At 39.5% G+C, this 27942-nt stretch overlaps 2 protein-coding genes across 2 annotated transcripts in view; one reads left to right on the top strand and one right to left on the bottom strand.

The window, feature by feature from the left end:
- The window catches only part of Dcr-2 (Endoribonuclease Dcr-2), a 47161-nt gene that overhangs the window by 4107 nt on the left and 15112 nt on the right, over positions 1-27942 (bottom strand). The window contains exons 17-32 of the mRNA XM_076119136.1: positions 27264-27538; positions 26761-26938; positions 26495-26574; positions 26080-26218; positions 25495-25709; positions 25033-25115; positions 22602-22698; positions 21586-21694; positions 21003-21178; positions 20395-20628; positions 19942-20077; positions 11925-12113; positions 3242-3346; positions 1528-1683; positions 893-1104; positions 414-567 (exon numbers count right to left, since the gene is read on the bottom strand). Of these exons, the coding sequence (XP_075975251.1) occupies positions 414-567; positions 893-1104; positions 1528-1683; positions 3242-3346; positions 11925-12113; positions 19942-20077; positions 20395-20628; positions 21003-21178; positions 21586-21694; positions 22602-22698; positions 25033-25115; positions 25495-25709; positions 26080-26218; positions 26495-26574; positions 26761-26938; positions 27264-27538 (2538 nt within the window). The remainder of the gene's footprint in view (positions 1-413; positions 568-892; positions 1105-1527; positions 1684-3241; positions 3347-11924; positions 12114-19941; positions 20078-20394; positions 20629-21002; positions 21179-21585; positions 21695-22601; positions 22699-25032; positions 25116-25494; positions 25710-26079; positions 26219-26494; positions 26575-26760; positions 26939-27263; positions 27539-27942) is intronic.
- On the top strand, positions 13867-18557 carry LOC142975972 (juvenile hormone epoxide hydrolase-like). The gene is made up of 7 exons (XM_076119137.1): positions 13867-14046; positions 15263-15448; positions 15654-16046; positions 16494-16651; positions 16978-17168; positions 17711-17939; positions 18119-18557. Exons 2-7 carry the CDS (start codon positions 15263-15265, stop codon positions 18336-18338), a joined length of 1377 nt encoding a protein of 458 aa, XP_075975252.1. The 5' UTR covers positions 13867-14046; the 3' UTR covers positions 18339-18557.

Here is a 27942-nt window from a genome sequence, read left to right as displayed (position 1 = left end):
GTTGACCAGTAACCATAGTATAATAGTAGCAAAAAAGTCTAAATTGTATAAATATAACAGACCAATGTAGTCAATGCAATTGGATACAAGAGCTACTTTTTTGTTGGCTAGACTTTTTGCGATCTACCAATTAGGTACCTGCATATCAAATTACGTTTTATTAAAGTTTCCTTAAGCCTCGACGGACTGGACTAGTGCCCGGTTTCTGAGGCACATTTAGCGGTAGTTTATCTATTCAAACTGTATTTTTCATATGAGTTTAAACGCTATTGAATAGGTAAACTACCGCTAAATGTACCTCAGAAACCGGGGGCAAGACTTTTCATCAACCAGCGATTGCAATCAACTGGTAGACCACTCTGGTACAAAAGATTTAATGTTATTGAAATATAGTAGTACTTTTAAATACATACCTTAGGAACTTCAACATATTCAGCGATATGACATTCTTCTTCGTCGATCAAGTATAATACATCTTCCACAATCTCGTGGTCTCTCTGCTCTTGGTGGTCAACGAACATCATGATAGCTTTCGATAGAGTAGGATTTAACTCTGAACATAAGAATCTGAAATATATAAGTAATTTTAGTTCCCATACCATACAATTTAACGGCACATAAAAGTGTTTAATGAAATGTTCTCTTTATATTATAGTCATAGGTTAATTTTCAGGCCTCTACCAATACTTGAACAAAATATTGGTAAGAATAAAAAAAATATTAATAATTTATTGAAAGAACAGACTAAACAACAACAGGTTACACTCTTTATTTTATATCGGTAGATTGTTTCCGTACAAAAATGTTGTTTGCGAATTCTAGTATTCGATATTGACATTCACTTGCCTCTACATAAACTCAGCATGAAGGTGATACAAATAAATAAACTTACTTGTGCAGTCCCAACTTCACGACGTAAGAAGCGAAAGTAACATTGTTGACTAGAGCTGATCTCAGATCGGTGATTTCACCCGGCTTGAGGTCCTTACAATTTTCGAAGATATGCGAAGTTATCAAGAAATCTAACACAGCATCACCTAGGAACTCGAGACGTTCGTATGAACCCGTTAACCTATTGCGAATGTACGACGAATGGGAAAGTGCCTGGAAAAAAGCAAAATAATAATTCCATAATATTTGCCATTATTCTATTTTAAATTTAATCGTTTAGGAAAAACAAAAAGCTACACGCCAAGCAATGCCATCTAGCGGTGTTAGCTATGACTAGAAAGTAACACCAAAATGTCTAAAACACTCTAGTGAAAAAAAATGCAGGGGTAGATCTTCCATTTCTGTTTAAGAAATATCACAATCGTTTTAAGCAGTGGCTATAACCATTATATTTTGAATTTCAGACTGATGGGAAGAAATGGATGGCGTATACAGAACCGATAGCGCTGTCAAAGTAAAACTACTATCAAAGAAAATCTGATTAATTAATCATATTGTCATGGTACGACTCAAAGAAGTGCAATAAAATCATGAGTTAGCAGAATAGTTTTTGTCACAAAGTTCAACAATATTTACCTCTAATAAGAAAGATGCATCGTTGAATTTATAATTGAGAATAGTTTCTACATCCTCTTGACTGTACGATAATAAGAAATTTATGTCCTTCTGCGTTGCTTTTTTCTGTGATAGAACTGTTGGTACGGATTTGTGAAGTAAATCGGCGAAACAATCCTGAAACAAAAGATACCCATTTAATTGGAATTTAACTTGAAATACTAAGGATCAGTTTCATAGTTTTAAAATAAGTATCAGATAACACATAACGATCTACTACATAAAGGAACGGCAAATGTTTGGAAATAACTGACGAAATTCTACCAAAGAAGCTATTTGATAGATACCTAGAAGTGGTGAAACCGTGCCTTGTATTGTAGGTCGTTGAGACAAAGAGCTTTTTATCAAGTGTGGGATTAAAGGATACATGGTACCCTAATGTCATCAATTCGCTTGCATAAACGTACGTAAAACTACTGAATCAAAGTGATTCCACGTCGCTATAATTGCGTGCCAGGAGGAACGAATCACTAACAAAAAATAATAAGTGTATCATCTAAAGACACATCTTTAGGCACAATAAAAAACCGAAGTCAACCGAACACTAATAAAAATTACAGTGCCTCATTTTTTTAAAGAATATTTTACGTCTGATGTATGCTTCCAGTATGGATATTCATAACTTTTAACCTTTCACCTTGCATGTTTGTGATATAACAGAATTGGGAAACGCGAACACGCATTTTTTCTTGAAAAACTTGACGTTTCGGCGCAGGTTACACTGGCCGTGGTCGCAGCCTGCACGCTAATTCCCGTATTCTTTTATAAGCATGAATAGTAATTTGTAATGACTTATTTGCAATTGCAGTGATTGCTCATACTACCACGATACTGGACTTTCTTGATTGAATTAAACCACAAAAAATGGGTGTTTTGAATGGACAGCTCACACGTCAATAACCAACTATTCATCAGAATTACCAGAAAGGTAACAATAAATAACACGACGAACTTAGTAAAAAAACCGACCAAGTGCGAGCCGGACTCCCAATAGAATGGTTTCGTGACATTATTTCCAAATAATGGCGAAAAAACCCGTTTTAGAAAGGACTCCACTAAGCAGAAACACATCGTCTTCTTTATTTTTGAACAGTAATGGGTTACGTTTTTAAGCTTTTGGGTACGAAACCCTAAAATAACATAAATGATGATGACAATGTTCTAAATTATACTACCATTATGAATTATAAAAAAACATTGTTACTTTGTCCTTATGTAGAAGGTACCTCATCGTTGAAACTATTTGAAATAATTGATGAGTTATGGTAATAATCATATTCATTAATTCTGTATATTAACCGTCGGATAAAGCCGGCTTTACCTACAAACATTGTTTTTATTACGAATACTGCCTCTGTGGCGCGGTGTTTCAGTTTGCTGATCCTGAGGTCTCAGATTCGATTTCCGGCTTGGGAAAAACATTTTTTTCTAATTTATATTAGAATATTTCTCAATAGTAGCCCGAATTCTGGTAACGTTCCCAGTATATAGCAATAGGGACGCCCCCGAACACATAAGACTAACTAACATAGTTAATGGTGAAACGTGGGTATATTTTATACCCTTCGACATAAATTTTTGAGTATAACAGGCTTTCAGACATCGTAATGGTTATACCCAGTAGACTACAAAGTTATTTTTTTATTTATTATTTATTTATATATATTATAGGTACCTGTGCTGGTATAATCTTCATCCATTCGATCACTTTGATAGCTGCTAAAATACCCCCACTTAGGAGATACGTGCCGATAATCGCTTCCACGCAGTCAGCGACAGTCTGAAACAATACATAAAAAAAATACATAAGTATAGTGCATAGGTTCCTCGTGGGCCGTGGAGATTTTCGGGCGGTAGCGGGTCTTAAAACAAATAATAAATTACAAACATTATAATATCGGGATGTCTGTTAGGGAAAATTTATTTATTTCTTGCAAAAGGGAACGGTGGTTCACAAAAGGTTGGGAACCTTTTTTTTTTTTTTTTTTTTTTTTTTTTTAACGTGGCTAATGCATTAAGCATACACCTGCACCCTGGGTGGAGTGCAGGGTTATGTGGGGCTCTCCCGCCAGAAGGGCAGGCATACCCACTAAACCGCCACGTGTGTCCTCACGGCCGCTTGTGGCGGCGTGCGGCGGGATAACTGCCTAAGCATGTACCACAAGCCGCACGCCTCGCGGTCACCCCAATTTAGGGGTTCCTCACAGAGGCTGCCCAGCCTTTAACTCCACATGCCGATAGGCCGGACACAACAGCGTATCGGCAACCCTCGAGAGGACCTATTAACTGGACGGCGGCGTCCCCATAGCCGCCGCCCAAGGTCCTCACTAAGGGGGGATGCGCCGATCGTGCGCCAGCCGCCGGCGACCTGCCCGGCGGCGACGCATCTGGGCGGCAAGAGGATCAACCTCGCGCGCCCTTTCGGCCTCCTCCTTCCGCGATATCACCTCCTGGCTAAAGGTCGACATCGCCCTCCATGCCGAGGCGTCGCACGCCATGGCCCTGACGACGGCCGGCAGTGACAAATCGGCGCCCACCACCGCAACAAGGCGCGCCCTCTGTTCAGTCCACGCCGCACACTCCGAAAGCGTGTGCACTGCCGTGTCTTCCACTGCGCCGCAATGATGGCACTCTGCCGTCGGCTCCCTCCGTGCCACCTTCCACAGGTATCGGCCGAAGCAGCCGTGACCGCTAAGGACCTGTGTAAGGCAGTAAGTGCTCGTACCGTGCCCCCTACTTGTCCACTCAGAAAGGACCGGCCGGATGGCGCCGATGGTTAACACCCCGGCGCTCGGATCCTCCAGCCGCTCGGTCCAGGTCCGGAGAATATCTCGGCGAGACTCTTGTCTCCACCGTGCAATGATCTCCAGCTCCAGACCGGTCCCCCGGGCCCTGGCCTCCGCTGTCCGGCGGTAAACGTTCGCCAAGACTTTGGCTTCCAGATCCCACGGGGGAGTCCCCGCGAGGACGCATGCTGCCTCAAAGGACACGGTGGCGTAGCCCCTCACGGCCCTGATGGCGAGTACACGCTGTGGCCTTCGCAAAACTGCGATGTTCTCGCGGCGCAGCGCGTCAGCCCAGATGGGAGCACCATAAAGGGCCATGGATCTCACCACACCCGTGTAGAGCCGACGACAAACGTCACCTGGGCCCCCGATATTTGGAAGCAGGCGCCCCAGGGCCCCTGCAGCACCAATTATTCGAGGTGCTAAGCGTCGAAAGTGGTCTTTAAAGTTCCATCGGCTATCCAGGACGATGCCGAGATACCGCATCGCCCTGCCAATGCCAATGGTAACCCCACCGACAACTATATGCGCCCCGTCTGGTGGCGCATTTCGGGGCCCGTGGAAAACGATGGCCTCTGACTTGTCCAAAGCAACGTTAAGGCCGATAGCTCTGATACGGCCGACAATGGATGCGACGCCCGCCGTGGCCAAAGCAGCCGCCTCGCGATGGGTATTGCCGTGGGCTGTGACGAGGGTGTCGTCAGCGTAACATGTTACGCCGACCCCTGTCTCGAGCTGAGCCCGCAGAACCCAGTCATAGCCAATGTTCCACAGAGTCGGCCCCAAAACCGACCCCTGTGGAACACCGCACGTGACTGCCGTCCGGTACCACCGATCGCGCGCCGGGTAGACTATGTACCTGTCGGAGAGGTAAGAAGACAACACCCTCCGCAGGTACTCCGGCACGCGGTGGTATTTCAATGCCTCTTCAATACAACGCCAAGGGAGTGTGTTGAACGCATTGGCGATGTCCAAGGATACCGCCACCACCACACCTCGCCCCTCTACCGCTTCCTTGGTCAGAGCGCGCACCCGCGAGACCGCGTCAATGGTTGATCGACCCCGGCGAAACCCGAACTGATGTTCGTTCAGGTCCGGCCCATGCTTCTCTAAATGTTCTGTGAGGCGGGCTGCCAAAACGCGCTCAAAAAGCTTACCCACCTCATCGAGCAGAACAATAGGCCGGTACGCCGAAGGCGAATCGTGAGGGCGTCCTTCCTTCCTAATAAGGACCAATTTTCCGGACTTCCATCGACGCGGAAAACAACCCTGCTCCAGACACGTGGAGAACAGCTGCAGCGCACGGGTCTCAAGCGCGTCAGGCAAGGCCAGCGCCCAGATGCGACCTGGAATGCCGTCAGGCCCCGGGGCAGTATTGCGACCTTTAAATTTGGCCACCGCCGAACGCAACTCGGTCAGGGTCAACTCTGGCATGACTGCCTCCTCCTCAAGGACTACTCCCTCCGCTGTCATGGATGGGGGAGTGTGCCCTCCGCGGTCCGGGAACAGTGTGGACACCACTTGCTGGAGGAGTTCCGGCTGGAGGCTTTCCGTCACGGGAGGAGCCCAGGGGCGCAATTTCGCCCGCACCAGTCTGTAAGGCCGCCCCCATGGATCGAGTTCCAGCGTTTGCAAGAACTCCTCCCAGGCCGTCCGCTTGGAATCTCTTATAGCCGCTGTAAGAGTCTTACGGCACTCTACGTACGCGGCATAGAGTACCGCCTCGCGGGCCTCATCGCGGCGACGACGCCTGCTGCGAGCGTACCGGCGTCGTGCCGACACGCAGGCTGCTCGCAATTGCGCAAGTTCCGGTGACCACCAGTATGCCTGGCGTCTCGGAGAGTTTAGGCGAGCGCGCGGCATGGCCGCATCGCAGACACTCGACATTGCGGAAACCAGTCCGGCGGCCTCCGACTCTATATCAGTCGGGCCCTCCGGCGGACTGCTCCACGCCTGCACTAAGGCGGCCTCAACCAGACGCTCGCGGTCGAGTCGACCTAGCACCCACCTCGGACCAGCCTCACGCGGTGCTCGATCCGGAATACTCAGTGTGGCTGGAGAGGAGAGAACCTCAAATCGGATATACCGGTGATCTGATAGAGTTTCCTCCCCTTCCAGCACTTGCCACCCCTGGACACGTCGCGCAAGGGCAGTACTAACTATCGTCAGATCAACGATCGAGCCACCATTATGTCGCACGCATGTGTTGACCGAGCCCCGGTTCGCGAAGACCAGCCCGGATGCCGCAGCCCACTCCTCAAGGGCTTTACCCCGCACGGATGTTGCCGGGGAACCCCAGACCTCCGACTTGGCGTTGAAATCCCCGGCGACTATCACTTGAGTCTGCTGGCCCCACCTCACCAGCCTGCTGACCTCTACGAGGAACTCCTCGAAGTCGGATAGGCGGCAGTTGGGCGTGCAGTAGCAGGCGACGACAACGATTGTCCCTACAGACGCCGCCACGCACCCCCTACCCTTCGCTACCTTTTCGAAGGGAGGCGAGCCAGCGGAGGTCTGTCTGTAAAGAGCCACCAAGCCGTCCATATCCCCGACCCAGTCGTCGCAGGAAGGAATTCGATACGGCTCAGCGACTACTCCTATATGTAATTGCCACTGCGCCATGCTTTGGACAAACAGGTCCTGAGCAGCGGCGCAGTGGTTCAAATTCGCCTGGAGGAAGCGCAATGTGGCCATATTTATGCCACGACCATTGCGACTTCCTCCACACCAGATGGTTCATCTCGACCCCTCCCGTTAATTGTAGAAGAGGGTTTCGTGGTCAACTTGAGCCTAGGATTGGCGCACGCCGGACCTCCCAGTTTATGCCCTGCTGTCTTTTTGGCAGCAGCGCAGATGACGCAGTTAGGCTTTGCTGAGCACATGGCCGCCTTGTGGCCGAGCTGACCGCAGCGGAAACAGACATCACTGCGGTCAACCTCTGAAATGCACTTGGCCCTTGTGTGGCCAGTGCAAAGGCACTTGTAGCATCGGATAGGCTTGGGCTCGGCTACCTTAACTCGAGCCGAAACCCAGCCCACTAACAACCTGCCGGCCTCAGCCACCTTTTTGGCAGCCGCGACCGGGCACCGGACCCAGGCCGTACCCAGGCCCCTCGGGTCCCGTTGGACCTTCCCGCAGGAGACTGCCTGCACGCTACAGCCCCCGGCACGCGCTACAGCTGCCGAAACCTCCTCGGGGGAAGCTGAGTCGTCCAGGCCCAATACCCGCATCTCTGCGGACTTAACAGGCCTGGAGACCTTTGCGACATCCCCTAGAACTGCTCCCAGTGCCGAGGCCAAAGAGTCCGCCTTCAAGCCCTCCTTGTCTTCTGCTATCTCCAAAATGCGCGCGCCGGTAGCGGTCTCACGTATCTGGCAGCCTCCCGCAATGCCGTGTTCGGCGAGGACAATGGACGATTTGGCCTTGTCCAGTATAACCCTGTAAGTGACCCCACTAGCCAGAGCTTCCGGGGTCAGGGCCAATACAATGGCCGAAGTTGACGGTGGCCTGAGTGCAGCTGTCGGTTTCGGTTTTCCCTTTGAGGGAGGCGTTTTTTTAGTACCCGAAAAAGAAGCAGTAGCTGCGGCCTTGCTCTTATTGCCTTTGCGGCGCACTACTGTGTTCCAGCTGTCTTTTGAGGCAGTTCCAGGCTCAACGGCAATTGACACAGTAGTACTAGGAGCAGACAAAGCTTCCACCGTCTTCTTCCCCTTTCCTTTTCCCTTTTTCCCACGCTTGAGCGAAGGAGTAGGGGCAGACACAGAAGTCGGAGATACTACAGGCGCAACAGGCGCCGCCTCCTTATTTTTGTCCGCTGCAAGCGGTGGGCGAATTCGAGGCTCTGGGGGCAACCGAGCCTCAATTGCCCCAAGTCTAGCGTCGACCATCAGCCGAAGATCGGCGAGGGCACGCTCCATGATTGAGTCCACCGCTACAGGTTGAGACACCTGTCCCGGACGCACATCCCGAGCCTCAGGTTGCGAAGCTGGAATTGATGCGACGTACTGCTGCAGTGCTTCCATCTCCTGACGCAAACTGTCTATCTCCGCCTGAAGACGGTGGTTCTCTAATTTTAACGACAGCGTCTCCTCGTTCACTGACCTTTTCGATAGTGTTGAGGTCAGGTCTTTAATTGCCTTCGAGGCGTCTTTCAGACGTTTTTTAGACGTTCCCTTTAAGTTGAGGGAATGGTCTGTGACAATCAGCATTTCGTCTAAATTGTCATATATCTTGAGGGCTATGTCAGCAGCTGGCAGGTCTTCAGTCGACAACATCGACCGTCCTACATACGATTGTCCCCTTACTCCCGCTGAACTAGCCGAGTCACTCATAAGTGGCTCAGCATCTCCTCTAGAACCCTCTAAAGACAAGTTGGCAGCCGCATTCATTGCGGATTCAACTTTTTTTGCCTTTCGCACCTTCCTACTCTTGGAAGGAGCCTCTAGCTCCCTTCCAGGCGGTACAAGGAAGTCCTCCTGGACGACAATCGGCCTCTTTCTTAAATACCTCCTCTTAAGATTCTCCGGGTGGTCAGAAACCACCTCGCTCCGTTCCGATCCAGAGTCGACCATGCTGAGATCACTAATCGACTCGTTTTGCCAATTCTTACCCGAAGGCCCCGACGATTGGCTACGTCCGCAACTTGTCAATACAAATCTACCGCGTCCACTCCGACCCGGTAGATTATTAGTCACCTTTCCTCTCTCCTCCTCCACAACAAGGTTTTCATTTTGTAATTCTGGTTCCATAATGTTCCCACGAGTATGAGAACAACATAATGTCCACCGGGGCAGTGGCCTCATACCCCGGTAACCCTAATACCACTGGGGGGCGGGAGGTACCCCAGGGTTGGCCGCTAATGACTGATATAACCCTCCAGCCACTCGCAGAGCGAGTGAACCCCGACCACGCAAAGGCCCCAAAAGAGGCGCCACTGCCGGAGTTTCTAGGGGATTTTTTATAGAGGTTTACTCCTCACAGCCCGGCTGGTTAAGGCAAGGCCCTCGGTCCCGTTCGTAAACATGACACGAATGGGATTACGATTTTTGACGGTTGACAGGGGCGGCGACGGCCAGCCCCCTGTCCGCTCGGGGCAGTGTTAGTGCACACCGAGCCCGTCCTCCAAATGGGCACTGCGCGACAGCTAGCACACAGGACCCGTCCCCCTATGTCCCCTGCCAAAGCAGAGGAACAGATACAATACTCGATAGATATCCCCCATGGTTAAGAGATATTAAAAATATCCCTACCTTCCTATCTATAGCTCGATTTCTCCAAGCACCCATCCGCCGACCCCGAAGTCCCCAATTCATCTAGTAGCTAAACGCATTGAAGACCCGACGACTACAGACACGCAACTAGAAGATCCGAACTACACCAGTGCCACGTTAGCCACGCCAGTAATTTCGTATTCGTGTGTCCGCCCCCCACGTGATCAGATGGTCGATCCGGACGTGTGGATGGGTTTTAGGGGGCAAAAGGTTGGGAACCTATCAATAGGGTTCACTGAATGTGGGTACTAGGACTTCAAAGTATTGTTAGACATAAGTTTCTGAAGCCTAGACTTTACTTAAAAGTATCAGGCAGTGACATCATAAAAAAAAAAAAAAAAAAAAAAAAAATAGATAGAACTATTATAAAGCGCTAATCCACTTTTTTATAGTTTTCTGGCCATTAAACACCTATATTCTCATAGCGCAATAAAGGATATGAACTTATAATTAGAGCAATTAGTTGAAACATCAAGGGTAAGCTTTCCACGTGGAGCATGTTAAATCATAATTGAATAGTTTTAATAGTGTCATAAAAAAAAAAAAAAAAAAAAAAAAAAAAAAAAAAAAAAAGATTGTAGTATCTGATTTATCTGGTACTTATAATAGAGCCTCCGCATAAACAGTATTTAACTACTGAGTGAACTATAAATAAATAATGAATGCTCAAGTCACTTGTCATTTTTTCCGTGTGTGTTCTGTGTATGTTATTTGAACTATTAAACTAGTTCCACTTCCTGTATTTAAGGTATTTAAAAATACATTTAAGTACGCCTATTTTTAACTTCGCAATCACAGTAAACGTAGCATTAAAATTCTAAAAATAACATTTCTATGAAAATGTAACGAACCGTTACAGTGTTCGGCGTGTTTCACGGAAGTAACAAAAAATATAAGTACGGATGGAGTATAATATGTACACGTGTAATGCAGGCACATCCACGAGGCAAGTCAATTAGTGTCAGTGCCCTGAGGATTGGCACGTGTAAACTTCAATGCGGTTTTAGGGTTAGTCGGGTAAGATAAAACGCAGATTGGAGATAAGCATCGCGCGTAATGATTCCGTATAGCTAACGAATTAACAAGGTCTATTAAAATGTTTACTTTGTATAAATACTGTTTTTATAGTTTAAAACAAATAACAACTTAGATTCAGTAACTTACTAAACTGATCCAAGCTTCGCGTTATAATTTGATATGAATATGTATAATTGTATACTTAACTTATGTTTTTGTTGTATAGACTCTCTAACTCTAAACTAAACGATTGTTTCAAGACTAAAATAATAAAATTACAATGTAGGTTTAATAATTTGTTGCTTAATATGAAGCCGAAGTAAACATTCAGTAAGTAGGCACATGGTAAAAGTTTTAGTTACGGAACCTCGATGGGCATTTTTTATAGTTGAGTTTACCAAATATACACATTGCGACTTACATAAATATATAAAGTGGGTATATTTGTATATAATTGTCAATAATAATCGTAATATGTAATTATGTGCAATAAACTTATGACCATTTGTGTATTTATCATATCAGCCACTTCTTATAATCTTCCAAGAACTTGTTACTATGAGCGATTGTCGAAATCATTAGATAGATTAGAGTGCAGCAAGATTATTAATCTTGGAAACAAAAGGTAAGTAATTAATCATTTGTTTATTGTAGGAAATCTTCTTATTTACTCCAAATTGATTTATCTAATTAATGTTACTGAAAGTTTACATCAAGTTACAATTAGACTCAACAAATGTTCGGAGTATATTCTCTGCGGAAAACCAACACGGCATCAAGCTATGGTGCGTGGAAAATCACTTCATCGTCTACAAAAAGTTTTAAATCGCTTCTATTCTGTTAAGCGGAAAAAATGGCTGTGATTTTGAGGTAAATCCTGATTAATTTGATAAAATCGTAAGTATCACCTCGGTTGTTAGTTACGGTTACCCCGAAAAGGACGAAAGGAAGGATAGTTCACGCAGATGGAGACAGAGGTTTGTGATATCCTACTAATATCATAAATGCAAAAGTTTGTAAGAATGGATGAACGGATGGATGTAAGTTTGTTTCTCTATCACTAAAAAATCCTGACGGATTTCAATAAACTCTGGTACCGCTTATAACTTTGATGGTATGTGTCACATATATGACTTTTCCCCTAGGAAATCTTTCCAGGCGGACGAAGTCACAATCAGAAGCTAGTTTATTACAATGATATAAAAAAACGGCCTTCAAAAGTGCCCACAAAATCAGACAGCAGTTCAACAAAAACAATGGAATTGTATGAATATAACCATCGTACCTTGTCGGCCACAGCCTGTGAGTGGACATACATCTGCATGGCGTTTTGTACTCGTCCTTCTGTCTCAGTCTCCGCTGCGCCATCGTTCACATAACGATCTATCACTAAGTCCATACTCTCTTGAGACAGAGTCCCACTTAGCGCTTCTGATGAAGGGAATTGCACTCCGATTAGGAATGTGGGACGGATCTGTAAGCAAAATATATGTTTAGTCACAAAATAAGTTACTAGTTGGCTAGTGGGAATGAATGGGGACGTTGAAAAAGCCTGTAACGCCAAACTTTATTTCTAAAATAGGCAGTTTAAAGTGTAACCACAGTGTTTGGTGGAAGAGTATAATTTTAATTGCCAAGAATACTTTAAACATAATATTGTTGATAAATCATATATGGCAAACTAAATCTTGCTGTATTTTATTACGCAGAAAGTTGTCAACAACACGTTATTCTATTTAACCGACATTTTAAAGTCAAGAAATCTTTCAGTGTAGAAGTGATACCCAATAGAACCATTTTTTACGGCTGAAACAATAACAATCCCTATTGAAGAATCGTTGGTTACTATGGCCATCATGTTTTATATTTATAATGACATTTTTTACACAATACATGAAAAGGGCATAAGAATCGCAGAAATGTAATAACAAGTTGGTAGACATATCTCAACTCCGAGAACAAAAGAGATCTATGTTCGAGCTCTAGACGTAAATAGCGTGGGATAATATCACTTAATGCTGTTTCCTTGAACTTGAAATACAAAGGAAAATGTCACCAAAAATACGACGAGATAATATTCCCATGGCAGCTGGGTATATAGAGGTTTAATTCTTAAAGAATTTAAAATTTGTTTTTTACAAAATTAAAAAACTAGTTTTTTGTTTAACTGTTTACAAAGCAGTTGAATTTTAATATATAATATATTAATGAGGATAAAATATTAATAGGACGAGTATTCTATCTAATCTTTGTGATATTCCCTGCTCATTTCCGTTGATAAAGTGCATTCTAAATTAAGAATGTTGCATTGACGCAGGATTACTAAGGAAAATATTCAACAATTTGTCATGACTAGTCTTAACATAATTGATAAGTTTTTCGTATACCATAGACACGACAAGCTTGTTACAGTAGGTGCAAAGTATAATAATAAACGAATCAATTTGTTTGCTCAACCGACCGTCTTGTTTGATTGTACTGGCCAAATTGTATTATTTGTCTGGAACACGTGCTATCTGCTAGGCGATTAAATATTTCGCTTGAATAATGTTAGAAATAACATTAGTCGTGAAATACTTTTTACATGTCTGCCGCGGAACCCATGAAAGGCAAAGATATTGTTATAGGAATTGTTTAGTTAATATTTGGGTACAACGAGCAAATAAGGTCCCAAAAAATTATACACCCCAGGTTCTTACCAGCCCGCACCTGGTCACCTAGGATACCTAAGTGAAACCAAAACATGAGGAGGTGACCTGTGCCCAGAAGACAATTTAATTGAATCTTCTCAATTAAATTGAAAAGTCATTCTGACTTTGTTACTTCTCAGTCGACACTTAAATGACAAAAACCTGTATGAGTCGAAGATCCTTTTTACAAAAGTAATTTCATCATCATATACAAACATTATATAATTTCGTCAAAATAAGCAAACCGCACGCTTGGGTTAAATATTTCTGGCAACATCACAAATTCCAACATTGTTAAGTTTCGACCTACATGTTATAAATGTAATAAGTATTTTTAATTTCTTAGTAGCCAGAAAGAAGCGACTTGGAGTAACTGGTGATTCTGAGGTCCTTTGCATCGCCATCAGTGATAAGACTTCGAACAAGTATTGTTAAATCGCGAAAATGTCGAACATTGCGTAGTAACGTAGCCCTACGAAGGCACTAATAAGGTCAAGGTTGGGAACAGTAGACCGAGGCGACGAACTCACTTCGTCGTAACCGTTGTGATGTGACAGTGACACTACGATTTCGGCACTCGTAACGATCGCACGTGCGCAAATGACATCAGTAATTCGTAAACAGATTCGCGTGTGAGCGGTGATATCGTATGTTATTATATCAATGATTTTTTTACGATAGTGAAGTTAAGTTTTTGTGACTTTGTACTTGAGCAAGGTGAGACTAAAATTTTTCTTTACGGAAACAACAAGAAAGAATTTCGGAAGACCGTAACATTTTTATTTATATTTTTATGTAACAGTTCCTATCTCAGATAAAGGTAAAAATGTTAAGAATGTAATGTGAGAGTAAACATTCCTACAATTGTTTCGTAATCAATATTTTTTCACGGATTGTTATCGTTAATAACAAGATTACATGGTTTTTCTGGTCCCAAAATTGGCATGTAGGAGTCTTTAATTAATTGTAATTGTACGTAATACTGAAATTTGGAACAATAAATTAATTAAAGAAGTATTTTTAAAGTTTTTTAGTTTGAATAGGTAGAGGGAAATAATATTTCAATCGAAGATGCTAAGTTGCTACCTTCCTTTGTAATAAATATTAAATAATTAAGGTACTATTTTTAGCGTATTACTTTTTGTATTAAAATATTAAGGATATGATGATAAGCAAATTGTTGTTGACGTAACTCACGTTTTTTTATAGAGCACCTACACAGTGATAAAAAATCTTCGCGCAAGAAGTTAACTACAGAGTCTTAACATCAATCAAAGTAAATAAGAACGTTAGATATTTATAAACACATAGTTCTATATATAGGTAGAAACACGTTTCTGCGGTGGACTTTATGTAACTTTATTTAAATTGAAAATAATAACAGATTAATGCTTGCATGACTAATAAATTTGAAAAATGTATAAGCAATTAAAACAACAAAGTGATGGATGTGGGAGAAAATAGTGTGTTAAAGAGTGAATTTCAAAAATATCTGCAGAAGTATTAATGTTAACTCAGGTACCTACTCGTCGGCTTGGTAAACACACGATATATTTCCATCCCATGTCATGGTGTCACCTATATTGTAAGGTATTTGCATGACAATACACAAGATTCAACTGTAAACAGTAAACAATGTAAGGTTCAAATAAATTACGTAAAAAATATGGACTGAAAGAAGGAATATGTTTGTAGTTCGCGAATGTTGCATTTATTAAATTAGGAAATAATTCTTTGTAAGTGTTTTTCGAAAGGAGAATATCGATCATCATTATGCAGTATCAGAGGCTCGGAAGTGCCATCGCGCGTACCGGTCTTTTTTATAAAAATTCAGCTGTTCAAATTTTCTGTGTAATTTTTCTAAGTGGCCAGAAACTTAGAGGTCACTTTTCCATCAAAAACCTTTGCTAAAATCACGAATTTCTATTTTCAGATGAGTAAATTAATACCAGTAGCCGTGGTTATTTTATCAATATTAATAGGATTATTTATAACTTATACGTATCGCCAACAAAATGAACTACCAGAGTTTGACCTACAGCGATGGTGGGGTTCAGGCTTGAAGCCGGAGAAAGAAGATAGTTCAATCAGAACCTTCAAGATAGATTTTAATAATACGGTAAATATTTATATTACTGTCTTAGGATTGAAGATACAACATTTAATACACAGTATTTTGACTTTATGTGAATGTTTGCGAATCGGAACCGAATTAATTTACAATACTTCCCGTGCACCAGGTTCGAATCCCGGTTAAAGCGACGCATAATTAACCATCTTTGTAATGAATTTTATCGCAATCTATATAAAATCTACAATTCCAGATGATAGAAGATTTGAAACAAAGATTAAAGTCTAGACGCCGATTTACGAAATCTTTAGAAGGTATGCAATCCAGATATGGAATGAACGCGGACTACTTACAAAAGGTTTTAGCGTACTGGACAGATAAATATGACTTTAAGAAGAGAGCGGAACTCTTGAACAGGTTCCCTCACTATAAAACAAAAATACAAGGTTTGGACCTACATTATATCAGAGTGAAGCCAAAAGTTAAAGAAGGTATACAAGTTTTACCAATACTCATATTACACGGATGGCCGAGCTCATCAAAGGAATTTGATAAAATCATTCCTATGTTGTCTACACCTAGGCATGGCTATAATTTTGTCTTCGAAGTAATAGCGGCCGACTTGCCAGGATTTGGTTTTTCTGAAGTAAGTATCACAAAACGTATCGTAATGTATCGTATTTTTAGACAATATTTAGCAGTTACTTGCAATTAGATTTTGCATGTTTGCTTTCGACAAATATCTCTATAAATGATATAAGAGAAAAAAATGTGTAGTTGTTTCGACACATCATAGATTAATATGTAAATAAAAAATAATACCCAACTATGGAAGATTTTTCGTATGTGGGAACTTTTTGCCCACGGCGTTAACGGACTCAAATTGTGAAATTACATAAAACCTTGAATTGTTTATCTCTCAATTGTATCATTCTGTGTTACACGTGGACTTTTATCCGTGTTTTTAGAATTAGAAATTATAATACGTCTATTGTAAATAAGTGGGTCATTAATGATTACTTACATTTTAAGCACACATGTAAGAATAATATAAATATAGTGGCGATAATAATAGATTCGTATTATTTTCCAGGGCTCGAACAAACCCGGTCTTAATCCGGTACAGATGGCAATTATAATGCGCAATTTAATGTTGAGATTAGGTTTCGAGAGATTTTATATTCAAGCGGGAGATTGGGGTTCCCAGTGCGCTACTCATTTAGCAACTATGTTCCCCGATAATGTATTAGGGTATGTACCTACGTTATCAGATAGAAGTATTTCCTTTAGATTGCCACTGATTACAGCGAGTTGGCAACTGGCCCCACGACACAGCGATTAAGTTTGTGTTGATGTTGTGATTACACAGATTATCATAATTATCAAGTAGCAAATAGACACATTAACTAGCAATTATTTGAAACGAAGAATCTCTTATTTTCTGTTGATTAACTAATTATGATTCAACAATACTTTTTTAAAACAACCAACTCCTAGACGATTATTTTAATGCGAAATTATTATTTTATTAATTCTCGAAGTACATTAACACATTTTTATAACAATGTCTTTTTCAGCTTCCACACAAATATGCCGTTATCGTCAATACCAGTAATAAGTACAGTCAAATTATTGATCGGATCATTGTTCCCAAGTTTAATTGATTCTGGTCGTCCCGAAAGAGTGTACCCGTTGCGAAAGTTCGTGTCCTACATAATGAGAGAAAGTGGATATTTTCATATACAGGCGACGAAACCTGATACAATAGGTAAGAAAGTACCAAAATAATTTTAACATCTTTCTAAGGAAAATGGCAAAATTTATTACAGTAGCATTACAACGACGCTAATTTTACACAAGAAACACAGCCTCATTTATGTCCTTTATCTTGTCAGCCTAGTATCCAATCGAATATCAGATATAACATACCCAGTTCCACCCACCTAATTAATTTAACCTTAGGAGAAGTATCTGCAGTCATGTTTCATAAACATATTTTATAAAACCCGAGTAAGATTAGCCATAGATAAATCTAATTCACGCGCTTTCAATAATCATTTTCGAAACATATAAATTATAACTACTCACGATTGACAATCTTTGAATCTTTTGGTTTGTAATTGTAAACTAACAAAAATGTGGTAATATTAACTCTAGGCTAATATTGAGATGATTCAAATAAAAATTGGTAAAACCAGATAGCACTTTGCACGACTTGAAAAACCTCCAACTGCGTTATAAGCAGTATGTACTTATATAATACTGCTCGAATCACAAAGGCAGCCAAATAACATGTTAAAAATATTAAAGGTTTTGCTTTGAGCGATTCACCGGCGGGATTAGCAGCCTATATGATGGAGAAGATGGCTATATGCAGTAACCGAGACCAGCTCGACACACCACACGGTGGTTTAGAAAATCTAGATATTGACGATGTGCTGGACACAGTCACTATAACCTGGATGAACGAATGTATAGTCACCTCAATGAGGATATATGCTGAGGGTACGTCGTCGAATGAGATCAATGCTGTTCATAAGTAAGTAAATAAGAAACATTACATGTAAGTACAATTTTATATGCTTTATCCCGAAAAAGGATGTTTAAATGAATAAAAACAAGAACCATAATTGAACAAAGCAATTATTAAAGCTTTCGTTTTGTGTACATGAGTAATAAAGTCCATAATACTTATAAATACTTTATTGTTTTTTTCAGTAAACCGACTGAGGTGCCAACGGCTGCTATAAAGTTCTTATACGAAGTAATGTACCAACCGGATTGGATACTGAGGGACAAATTCCACAATTTAGTGCGATCTACTATTGTAGACTACGGCGGTCATTTCGCCGCCTTGCACACTCCCAAAGAATTAGCCGACGATGTATTTGACGCCGTAACTGAATTCATTAAATTCCATAATACCCGCAAAAAATAGATTTGATAAAATTAACAACGGCTGTGCAAATAAGTAAGCAGTTATTGCGACAAATTCTTATAAGATACTCGTACGTATTAAAGAACAAGTGGGTTTAAGATTTTATAGTATACCGGACTGATTTATGAAAGATAAACTTTATTATACGTAATGACAGTTTTAATATGTACCGATTACATCAAACCAATACACACTAACTAGAACTTTTATGGTTCATAATTACACATTTTATTATTATAACAATTCCCAATTATAATAAATAAGTTTGCATAGATTAAGTATTATTGTGGGTACTATTTTATTTTACAGTTAACGGCTATTGTATCTTAATAATTACCATAAGAAATATAACTTAATTATTATTTTCCTACTAATATGACATAACTATTTCAAACTGTACAAATATAAAACACCATTAAGTACATAGAATAGTATACACACTTAGAGCGTATACAGCAATATTATTATTTTTGTTTGAGTAATTTTGATCACAAATGGTGCTTTCCTTAGCACATATTTATTTAGACTCGTGGCCCTTCCATATATCGAAATACGGACGCCGGTACTATCTTGAGATTGAAATTGGCTTATTTAAACAGTAATAACTGGTGTTCTTAAATAATCAGTCTAGTTAACTAGATAATCTCTTAACTTCTCTAAAATAGATTTCATACGCTTATCTGATAAACAATTGAATCAGCCGGAATGGTATTCAAAACTATTTTTATCAACATACATTGATATAGATATCTTTATCTATTTAAGTAATTTAATTAAATAGTTATACGAATGTAACTAATAAAAGGTGTTTCTATCACAAAGTATTTAAGTTGTTTGTTACTATGTTTATAAACAGTTGAACGTTTGAACAAATTAAAATGATTAGCGATTGTTTCTTACTGTGTATTATTGTAATTATTTGCGTCACAAACTGCTTAATTATGCCGTCTTAGAATTATTAATCACTGAGAATATCGATGTACTTTTATCACGAGTGAATATGCACGTTTGGCGCAGTAGTTAACGAGGTCACCTCGCTGCAATAACCGTAGCGCCGTGTTTGATGGGTTCGAACCCCACCAAAGACAGACAGTGCTGAGCCTATTTATCTATAAAAGTATGTATTTAGAAGTATACTTATAAGTATGTTTATCAGTTATTTGGTAACCATAATACAAACTTTGCTTTGTTTGAAATCAAATGACCGTGTGTGGTTTGTCCAATTACTATTACTTAATAGACGTTCTTTAGCAATGTTCAATATGACAATCTAAATATACCACACTATACTAGCATTCTAGTTTTTGATTATCTTAACAATGTAGACATATTTTGATAAGGATTGGATTAATGAAAAACCCAAATAAATTATTGTATCATAAATGACGTAGGTATGAGTAATTAAATAACAATAACATCTGTTAGCGTCGGATGTACATACCACAAAATGATAACGAAATCAATAGATAAATTGATGAGAAAGTCTATGAACGTATTATGTTAAACTTACCGATACTTACGCATATGTGAAACTATCTGATAAATTAAAAACTAAATACACATAATATATTGGAAAAGTCTGCACCTATATAAAATATCTTACCTGCTTTTCTTTAAGGAACTCTTCTACCTCTATAGGTGCAAAGAATCCAGGTACCAAGAAGTCCTTCCTCGGACTGAACTGTTCCACTTTCATTCGCCCGGCCAAGTTGAATCTCTCACCGGCGTAGTATAGGTTTCTAAAACAAACAATTAGAATTTAAATCAGGCACTAGTACTTTTCTAAATGATTCCACTACGAGCATAATATATTGTTATCGTCCGACGACAACTGAGAAGTAAGTGTACACGTATACGTGCACGTGCAAGGCCGAACGCCACCGTCGGTATTGTTTTACAAACTATGCCTTTCATTTAAATTCAAAGACATTTAGGCGGGTAGAATTCGTTTAAAACTAGGTGAACTACTAAACATACACACCAGGAAAGTATGCTAAAATAACGGATTTAAAATAACGATACAAATATACGAATAAAAATATTAGGAATAACTTACCTGTTACTAATAAGCCGACATTTGATATTAGTCAGTTGGCCCTCGTTCTTGCTCGGGAACTTATGGTACAAGTACAATGATGCAGCGAACTTTAGGAAGGAATCTCCTAGCGTTTCCGCCCTCTCCAAGTTGAAGGTATCGCTGGATTTGATAGTGGTCAGTGCTGCTAACATGTCTCTCAGTTCTGGGCCTTTGGTAGGCTTGAGTTCCAATACTTTGATTCTGTCTACGTATCTGTAAAAAATAAGCTTTATTATTTATTGTTCGTTCTTATTTATAACGTTGTAAATTCTAATTATATTTACTAAGATAATACGAAAAAGCGGCAATTACAGATGTTTTTTCGTTTTTTTGTGATATAAAATCCTGTGTATTGAAACCAGTGTCAATATTCTATAGAGATTCTGAACCACGTATTCCAATAAGGACGTCGCTTAACTTGTTGGCTATTGAAATACAAGATCCCATCAAAATATTTCATGTAAAATGTAGCCAAGACGACCACATAGGGTTTGCCAAGGGTAGATCCACGCGTCTGAATCTACACGGCCTAACTCTACCCATTCTAACTTATGTAACGTATTCAGATAAAATTAGCCATTACTTACTTGACAGGCGGTGCTGATATAGCAGCTGAAGTGATGATTCTAGGCGGGGGTACATATCGTGATGAGCCCTTCGACGGGCTATTGAGCGGCGCCGACACGAACTCGTCGTAACACTCTATATCCATCACTGTCACCGATGACAGGTTACGATCTATGTCTATCGGCTCGATTTTCTCCTGTTATGCACATAATAATTATATGTTAATGTCAGATAATATAAGTTAACCTTGACAAATAATACACCAAAGCCTTCCTTAAAAATCACCTCAGGTATTGGTGCAAATAAAATGAAAGTCTGTTCGGCAGATTTCGAGTTTATCGTGGTCAAACGTATATATGTAGTAATAGGCAGCCTAGAAAAGAACTAAAGTAAATTCCCATGCATTTTTAACCGCGGGTATCCTGCGATTCATGCGCGTCAACAGTTTCCGCTATACTGCTATGTGCTGAACATACTTATGTAAGCCAGACTCTAGATATGAGGGACACTTGAGTGTAGTTGCAACTATCATAAAACAGTCCGTTTTATTTTTCATTCAAAGCTATTAACATAAATTATAGAACAGCAAGCCATAATACTTACATCCCAGGGATATTCCAGGTTAAGCTTTTTCTGCTGTAACTGGTACAAGGTCTCCCTCATGGATAGTATTTTAGGACGCTTTTTCTCTTCGTCTATCGGATTGTTTATTCTAAAACAAAAAAGTTACAAATAATATTACATATTTACTGTAGGTACTAGGCATGTTCTTAGGCCCGAAACTGCGGAAAAAGGACGCACGTGACGTACACTCATAGCGTGTACACGTACATGCCTATGTGCACGTACGCTTTCGATGTACGGGTTCCCATCGGACCACAACGGTGGTCGAAGCGGGGACCGTATTATTACGAGGTGTTACTAGTTTAAGGCGCTGGGCACAGAGAGATCCCTAGAGTGTAATACATGTAATAAATTTTATCCATACTAATATTATAAATGCGAAAGTAACTCTGTCTGTCTGTCTGTCTGTCTGTCTGTCTGTCTGTCTGTCTGCTACTCAATCACGCCTAAACTACTGAACCAATTTGCATGAAATTTGGTATGGAGATATTTTGATACCCGAGAAAGGACATAGGCTACTTTTTACCCCGGGAAAATGACGCATTTCCCGGGAAAATTCAGGTGGCGAATAATCAATATTAAAATGACATTGAATTAACAAAATTCCGTTGTCATGGCAACTGTTTTAATGGCGGATATGCCTTAGCGGCACTTCGTTATATTAAGAGATATAAATAATTTTGAGAATATTTTTCGTGAAAAAAGCATATTTTATATCATCACGCTACGACCAATAGCAGCACAGTAACAGTAAAAAAGTGTTACAAAAACGTGGAAAATTCTGACCCGTTCTCTCTTATGTGACGCAAGCGAAGTTGCGCGGGTCAGCTAGTTAAATATATAATTAAAATAAAAACGTAATTCATTTTTAAAAACATCATTAAAAGTTACGATATACCTATCCGGTTGCCGGTTGGTAAGTTAATTGCCACACATTTGTATTAGACGTTAAAAGAGTTTTAATAAATAATAAAAAATGTTGTCATAAAACTTACCTATCAATAGAATTGACTTGAGCTGGCTCTTCGACTTGTGAGAGTAAAGAGGTAATGACGACTTGCATATCTGTTTCTGTTGGCAGCCACTCATCATCTATTAAAACATATTCAAAATTCTTAGTTGTTCATTATAACCGTGAGTAATCAGTATATTGATTTGAGGCTGAACGCAAACTAAATTCATATAGTATTAAGACAAATCACTGTTTTGCAAAAAATATGAAAACGCGCAAATTTTAAGATGAACAGTCTAGGATCCATGAATTAAGTCCATTTTGATACACCAAAAAGTCGTCTTCGTCATGAATGAGTCGTAGGCAAGCAGTTTCGTTTTGGTATTTAGGGAGACTTGTCTATGTGAGAAAACCCTGTCGTAGTACTGTCGTGACTCCAATGAGCGCTCAGCCCCAAAAGGTGCTCCCACACAGCAGTTATATAACGTTATACAACATTGTGTAACATGATAACAAAACAATTTAATAAAATGTTAAAACAAATTTGTTTGAAAACAAATGTTATAAGTCAGTTTTTAACGTTATATGAATGCTGTGTGGGAGCGCCTAAAGTAATAGTGCCATCGAAATCAAAGCGCTAACTGTGCAGAGTTATAGTTTTATAAGTATTTATTTTTAATATAACAAAATTATTTATGAGTTAGTTCGCTTTTTATTTCTTTTAACAACCGATAGGTGTATTATGTAGGTATTCCATGGACACATGGATAAGTATCGTTTGAATACTTTTGACCTAATCCTGAACGTTTCCGATTTAGCTTCTCGTTAATTTCAATCCGGAAATTAAATCGTTCTATAGTAACAGTAGTTTATTTTTCGTTTAGTTAACCTTGTACAAGTAAATTTGAAAGCATAATAAAATTAGATCAACCCATTACTGTGCCAGCGGCAAGATTCCCCTCCGGGAATAAGAAGGTAGGTCATTGACGCAATATAAATAAATAAATAAATATGATGGCCTCGTGCGGTTGGATTTCCAACCCCCTCAAGACCTATTCTTTTAATCTCTCAGACAATGCAAGTTTAAGTCACGATGATATCCTTCATCGTGATAATTTACAAACATAATTTTGTGTCAATGGTGAGTTGTCTCAAATTCAAATCCTCTACCACATGACATGTGTGGGAGGCCAATCTATTACCACTCAGCTATGACTGCGGTCTGTACAAGTTCGCACGGTACGGTCGTGTTGCTCTCATACTGAATCCACACTCTACGGCAGGCGAGTTCGGAACGAATTACACATACTTGCTCATCATCTTCCTTTTGCTCGCTTTGTTTTGGCTTCGCTCCAGTTATTTAGACCAGGAAACACGCTATCTGGAGTTAATAGTAGAGGTCCATTGTTCAAGCAACCGAATACAAAGTGAGCTCTGGCAACCAGTGCTCACTACAACTCTTGTGAGAGCCTTCACGTACATGGGCCACTCGAGAGTGTGGATTTGTGGAACCAGAGTCGTATTGGCAAACCCAGGCGAGGCCGCGGTAATAGGTGCTTCCGCTCGTCTCCTCAAGCCCGGGCCATATTGAACTCGCGATATTTTCATCATCAACTCTTGTTCATTTATTTCAAATATGTAGCAGTATACGATTTGTTGCTTTTATCCACGCCAAGTACTTTCCATGGTTAATTAAAAATAGCTTAAGAGTCGCCCACGATTAGAATATTACAAATATTACGTTAGAATCTCAACTAATAATATTTTTTAACATTTGTAGCGGTTCGTTTATATTTACACTACACTCGCTCTTAAGTCCAAAGAGTTACTTTTAATTTGAATCTTTACACATCGCCCATTTGCCGGGTCTCAATATGAAAACCTAGTTTATAACTAAAGTTTGCAACGATATTGTAACCGATGATCTCTGTGAATTTACCTTCATCTGTCTGAATCAATTTCGATCCATCTTCGGTTATTTTCGCTCTTTTACTTCCAACGTTGTCCTCTTCAGTACTTTTTCTTTTAATCGCGCTACTCGAATGCCCTTCTTCTGCTAATTGTTATACACTTTTTATAAAATTTACTCGATTGAGCAAATAGGAATAGCTTCTTTGATGGTAATTCCATACCATTACTAATACTCATCTCGTATCTGAAGTAATAAGCTTCTGCCATATTATCGTTTGGGTTTCTATTGTATAGAGTCATGAATATCAACAACAGATCATAAAACTGGTCCTCAAATATTATCCTATATATTAAACTTCGGGTTTAAACAGATGCTCCTTGGAAATCTCTGTATAGCCTAGTTGGTTAGATAAGATACCATAAAATATAGACAAGTACCTAGTTGGAAAGAAGGGTAGATAATGCAAATAAGACTGAGTGAATGATTTCAATGAATATAAGAAAAGTAAGTTTTTCAATTAAATAAGGAAAACATGATTATGAATACTAATTATGTTACTTACTTTTTTCGTGTTGTGGACTTCCGTAATTCGTTACTTTAGCTATTTCTGCCAAAAGTTCATGAGCGGCCAACAGCATATGGACTCTGTAATATACACCAAGAAGTAAAAAACAATTATACACATAATAAGAGATATTTAAGTTGCAAATGTGTACCTAGTAAGTGTAAGTTTTTACATGACTTTAATTTACTACTACGATATATACATTTAAATTACTTATATAATTTTTTTCAACGTTTCGAAAAAAGGCGGACTGAAGTTTTCATGGGATAATTTTTGTTTTACATTTTCATCACGAGCGTGAGAGAGCATAACAGAAAATAACAGGCCACTTTTTCACTGACAAAATAATATTTTCCTAAGTTTTCTTTTATCCATTACTGTATCACTGTTGAGCAAGGGTCTACACTCGAGGTTTTGAGTCTATTAATGATAATAAATAGTTTGAAATATAATAACTACCTGTGCAAGATGCTTGGCAACATGATAGCTTTGTACCACAATACGCCAGGATAATCATATTTGATGCAAAACTCTGCGACGAATATTTCAGTGAATCCTTTGTTTTTGTCGTCTCCTTGTGAGGCACACACCAATTTCCTTTGCTTGTCGGTAAACGCGTTTATTGTAGCCGCTCTAGGCAATAGACAGTTCATTCTTGAACTTATGTTTTTAACCTAAAAGGGGAAAAAGATTTCGAGTAAAAGAGACGTTCTCGAAATTTTGAGTATATAAATAGATGGCGCCACTTGCTATATGGTCGTTAATTCGTTAGTTTACTATTTTAGCCGCAAAAGTTCATTTGCTCGGCTGGGGATATTGAGTTAAAAAAATATGTACTGTATTTTTATTTCGAGTGTCATAAAGTTTTAGTTTTAAGTTCAATTGCTTAAGTCGATGCGCCAGTTTGGGTTTCTTTAATACCTTTGTAACATTTTTTGACGACATGCCGCAGATCGAAATGTTTGCTAAAGTCTTATCTAATTATTATTACTACAAGTTTCATTTAGTAGTAAAATACATTTTTTATTTAAAAGTTTTACTTACCTCTAACAACGGTTGATTTCTGTCGCCGATAACATCCAATTTGTATTTGTCTGCGTAATAGTCTCTGAATGTTGTGTCCGTATATGATTCGAATGTTGATTCCGGCGACATGTATTCTAGAACTTTCGATACGATGTATCTGTGTAAATGAAACAAGACTATTCAAATGTTACTTCCTAATAATATTACTTAGTTCATACTTCGATCAATTTCAATACTTCAGAATAAGTACTGATTAACGATTTCTACGTTCTTATTCTTTAAGACCCGTCACATTATAATATTTTTAGTACTGGTTACGTTATCTAGAGAAAACCGACAATTATTTTGTTACATTCGCTGTTTATCTGCCAGATAAGAGAACCGAAACTTATCTATAGGGCGCTATTCAAGAAAAAAAAATAGTGATACTAACCTGTCTGGCAAAACTCTATACCATGGAGTCACGACATAGTTTGTATGGGTTTCTGGAGTTACTTTCAATTCCGTCCGTTCCTGAAATAATGAATTAAAATAGAATAGAATTAAATAGAAATCAGAATCTAAAAACTCTGTGAATAAATTATGATATTATATAATCTGTGAATAAATTCATAGAGTTTTTAGTATTCAAGATATTATACCAAATATTGGTCAACAATTAAACACCATTTTAAAAGAGAATTATAAAAAAATGCGTACCTGGAACGTAGTCGGTTGTACAGGCTGTATAGGTTTAAAGTCCGTGATTAAATTCCAGTCGATGTCGTAACCATTGTCTTCCTGCAATGGAACTACGTACATGCAGTTTACTTTCCCTTCAAACACCAAGAACTTCTTAGCGATACCTAATACTTGGTCGAATAAGAAATAGTGGTACCTAAAAAATAATAAAAAATAAAATACGGATGTACGTGCACGTATACGCAAAAAAATATATACGGGTGTGTACTAGATTTACTATTGTTGGACAAAATACAATGTATTCATGTGACAAGTATAAAATTATCGACGGGCATTTACATTATTATGCAAATTCTTGTTTCTAGTGACAAGACTATTCTATGCAAACAAAGAGGCACTTAAATGTAAAAAAAAAATATGTCGTCCGTGGCATCATAAAAATTATTTACCTACAAGAGCTCACAAACTAAATACTTAAAACGTTAAACTGTGATTATAAAAACATAAAGCAATATAATTACTTTTTCACTAATTCGAAAAGCGTGTCTTTCAGTTTGATGACTGCATAATTGACTTCTATCGATGTACCAACTTCTCCTACTGTCATGAACATGGGGAATTTACATATTTGCGGCAAAGGTTTCTGTGTTAGGAAACCATAACACTCTTTCATTTGAAGAAGTTTGAACAGAGCTTTCTCTCGGGAGTCCTCCGGTTCTTCGAAATCCGCTTTCATTTTAATAACGTGTAAAAAGAAAGTGTCGCTGTCGGGAACACTGTCTAATAATTTTGGAAACTGAAAACAAAGTAAACATAAAACATTACTATTATTCACAATTTATTAGTAAATAATTACCCAGTAAGGATATTTCTATATTTAAATAGATTAGATGGAGATATAGCCACATAACATATTATGTGGTCTTTAAGTTACTTCTGTTGTGGTAGCATTTGCAGTCCGTTCTTTACACGTCTGTAAAGTTGCACAAAAAGTTTACTGTTCCTAGATATTTCCACTTAAGTTACTTCAAAGTTCTAGTACTGTAGTTTAAGTACACGTAACTTTACTACGCATAGTAAAGTTACGTGTACTTAAACGTACGTATAGTTCTTACGAAATTAGTACGGGTATATACTGTCCCTGCGCGGCTGATTTATGTAGTTCCAAGTACTAAGTATATTATTCCATAATCTTCCGTA

Source organism: Anticarsia gemmatalis, chromosome 10 (assembly GCF_050436995.1).
Source record: "Anticarsia gemmatalis isolate Benzon Research Colony breed Stoneville strain chromosome 10, ilAntGemm2 primary, whole genome shotgun sequence".
NCBI lineage: Eukaryota > Metazoa > Arthropoda > Insecta > Lepidoptera > Erebidae > Anticarsia > Anticarsia gemmatalis.
The sequence above is the reverse complement of the archived record's forward strand: the minus strand, read 5'-3'. Positions and strand labels throughout refer to the sequence as shown.

Coding starts and splice junctions, on each gene's coding strand:
- LOC142975972 (XM_076119137.1), top strand. CDS start 15,263: ATGAGTAAATTAATACCAGTAGCCGTGGTTATTTTATCAATATTAATA. Junction 16,047..16,493: donor CAGGATTTGGTTTTTCTGAA/GTAAGTATCACA, acceptor ATTATTTTCCAG/GGCTCGAACAAACCCGGTCT. Junction 17,940..18,118: donor GAGATCAATGCTGTTCATAA/GTAAGTAAATAA, acceptor TGTTTTTTTCAG/TAAACCGACTGAGGTGCCAA.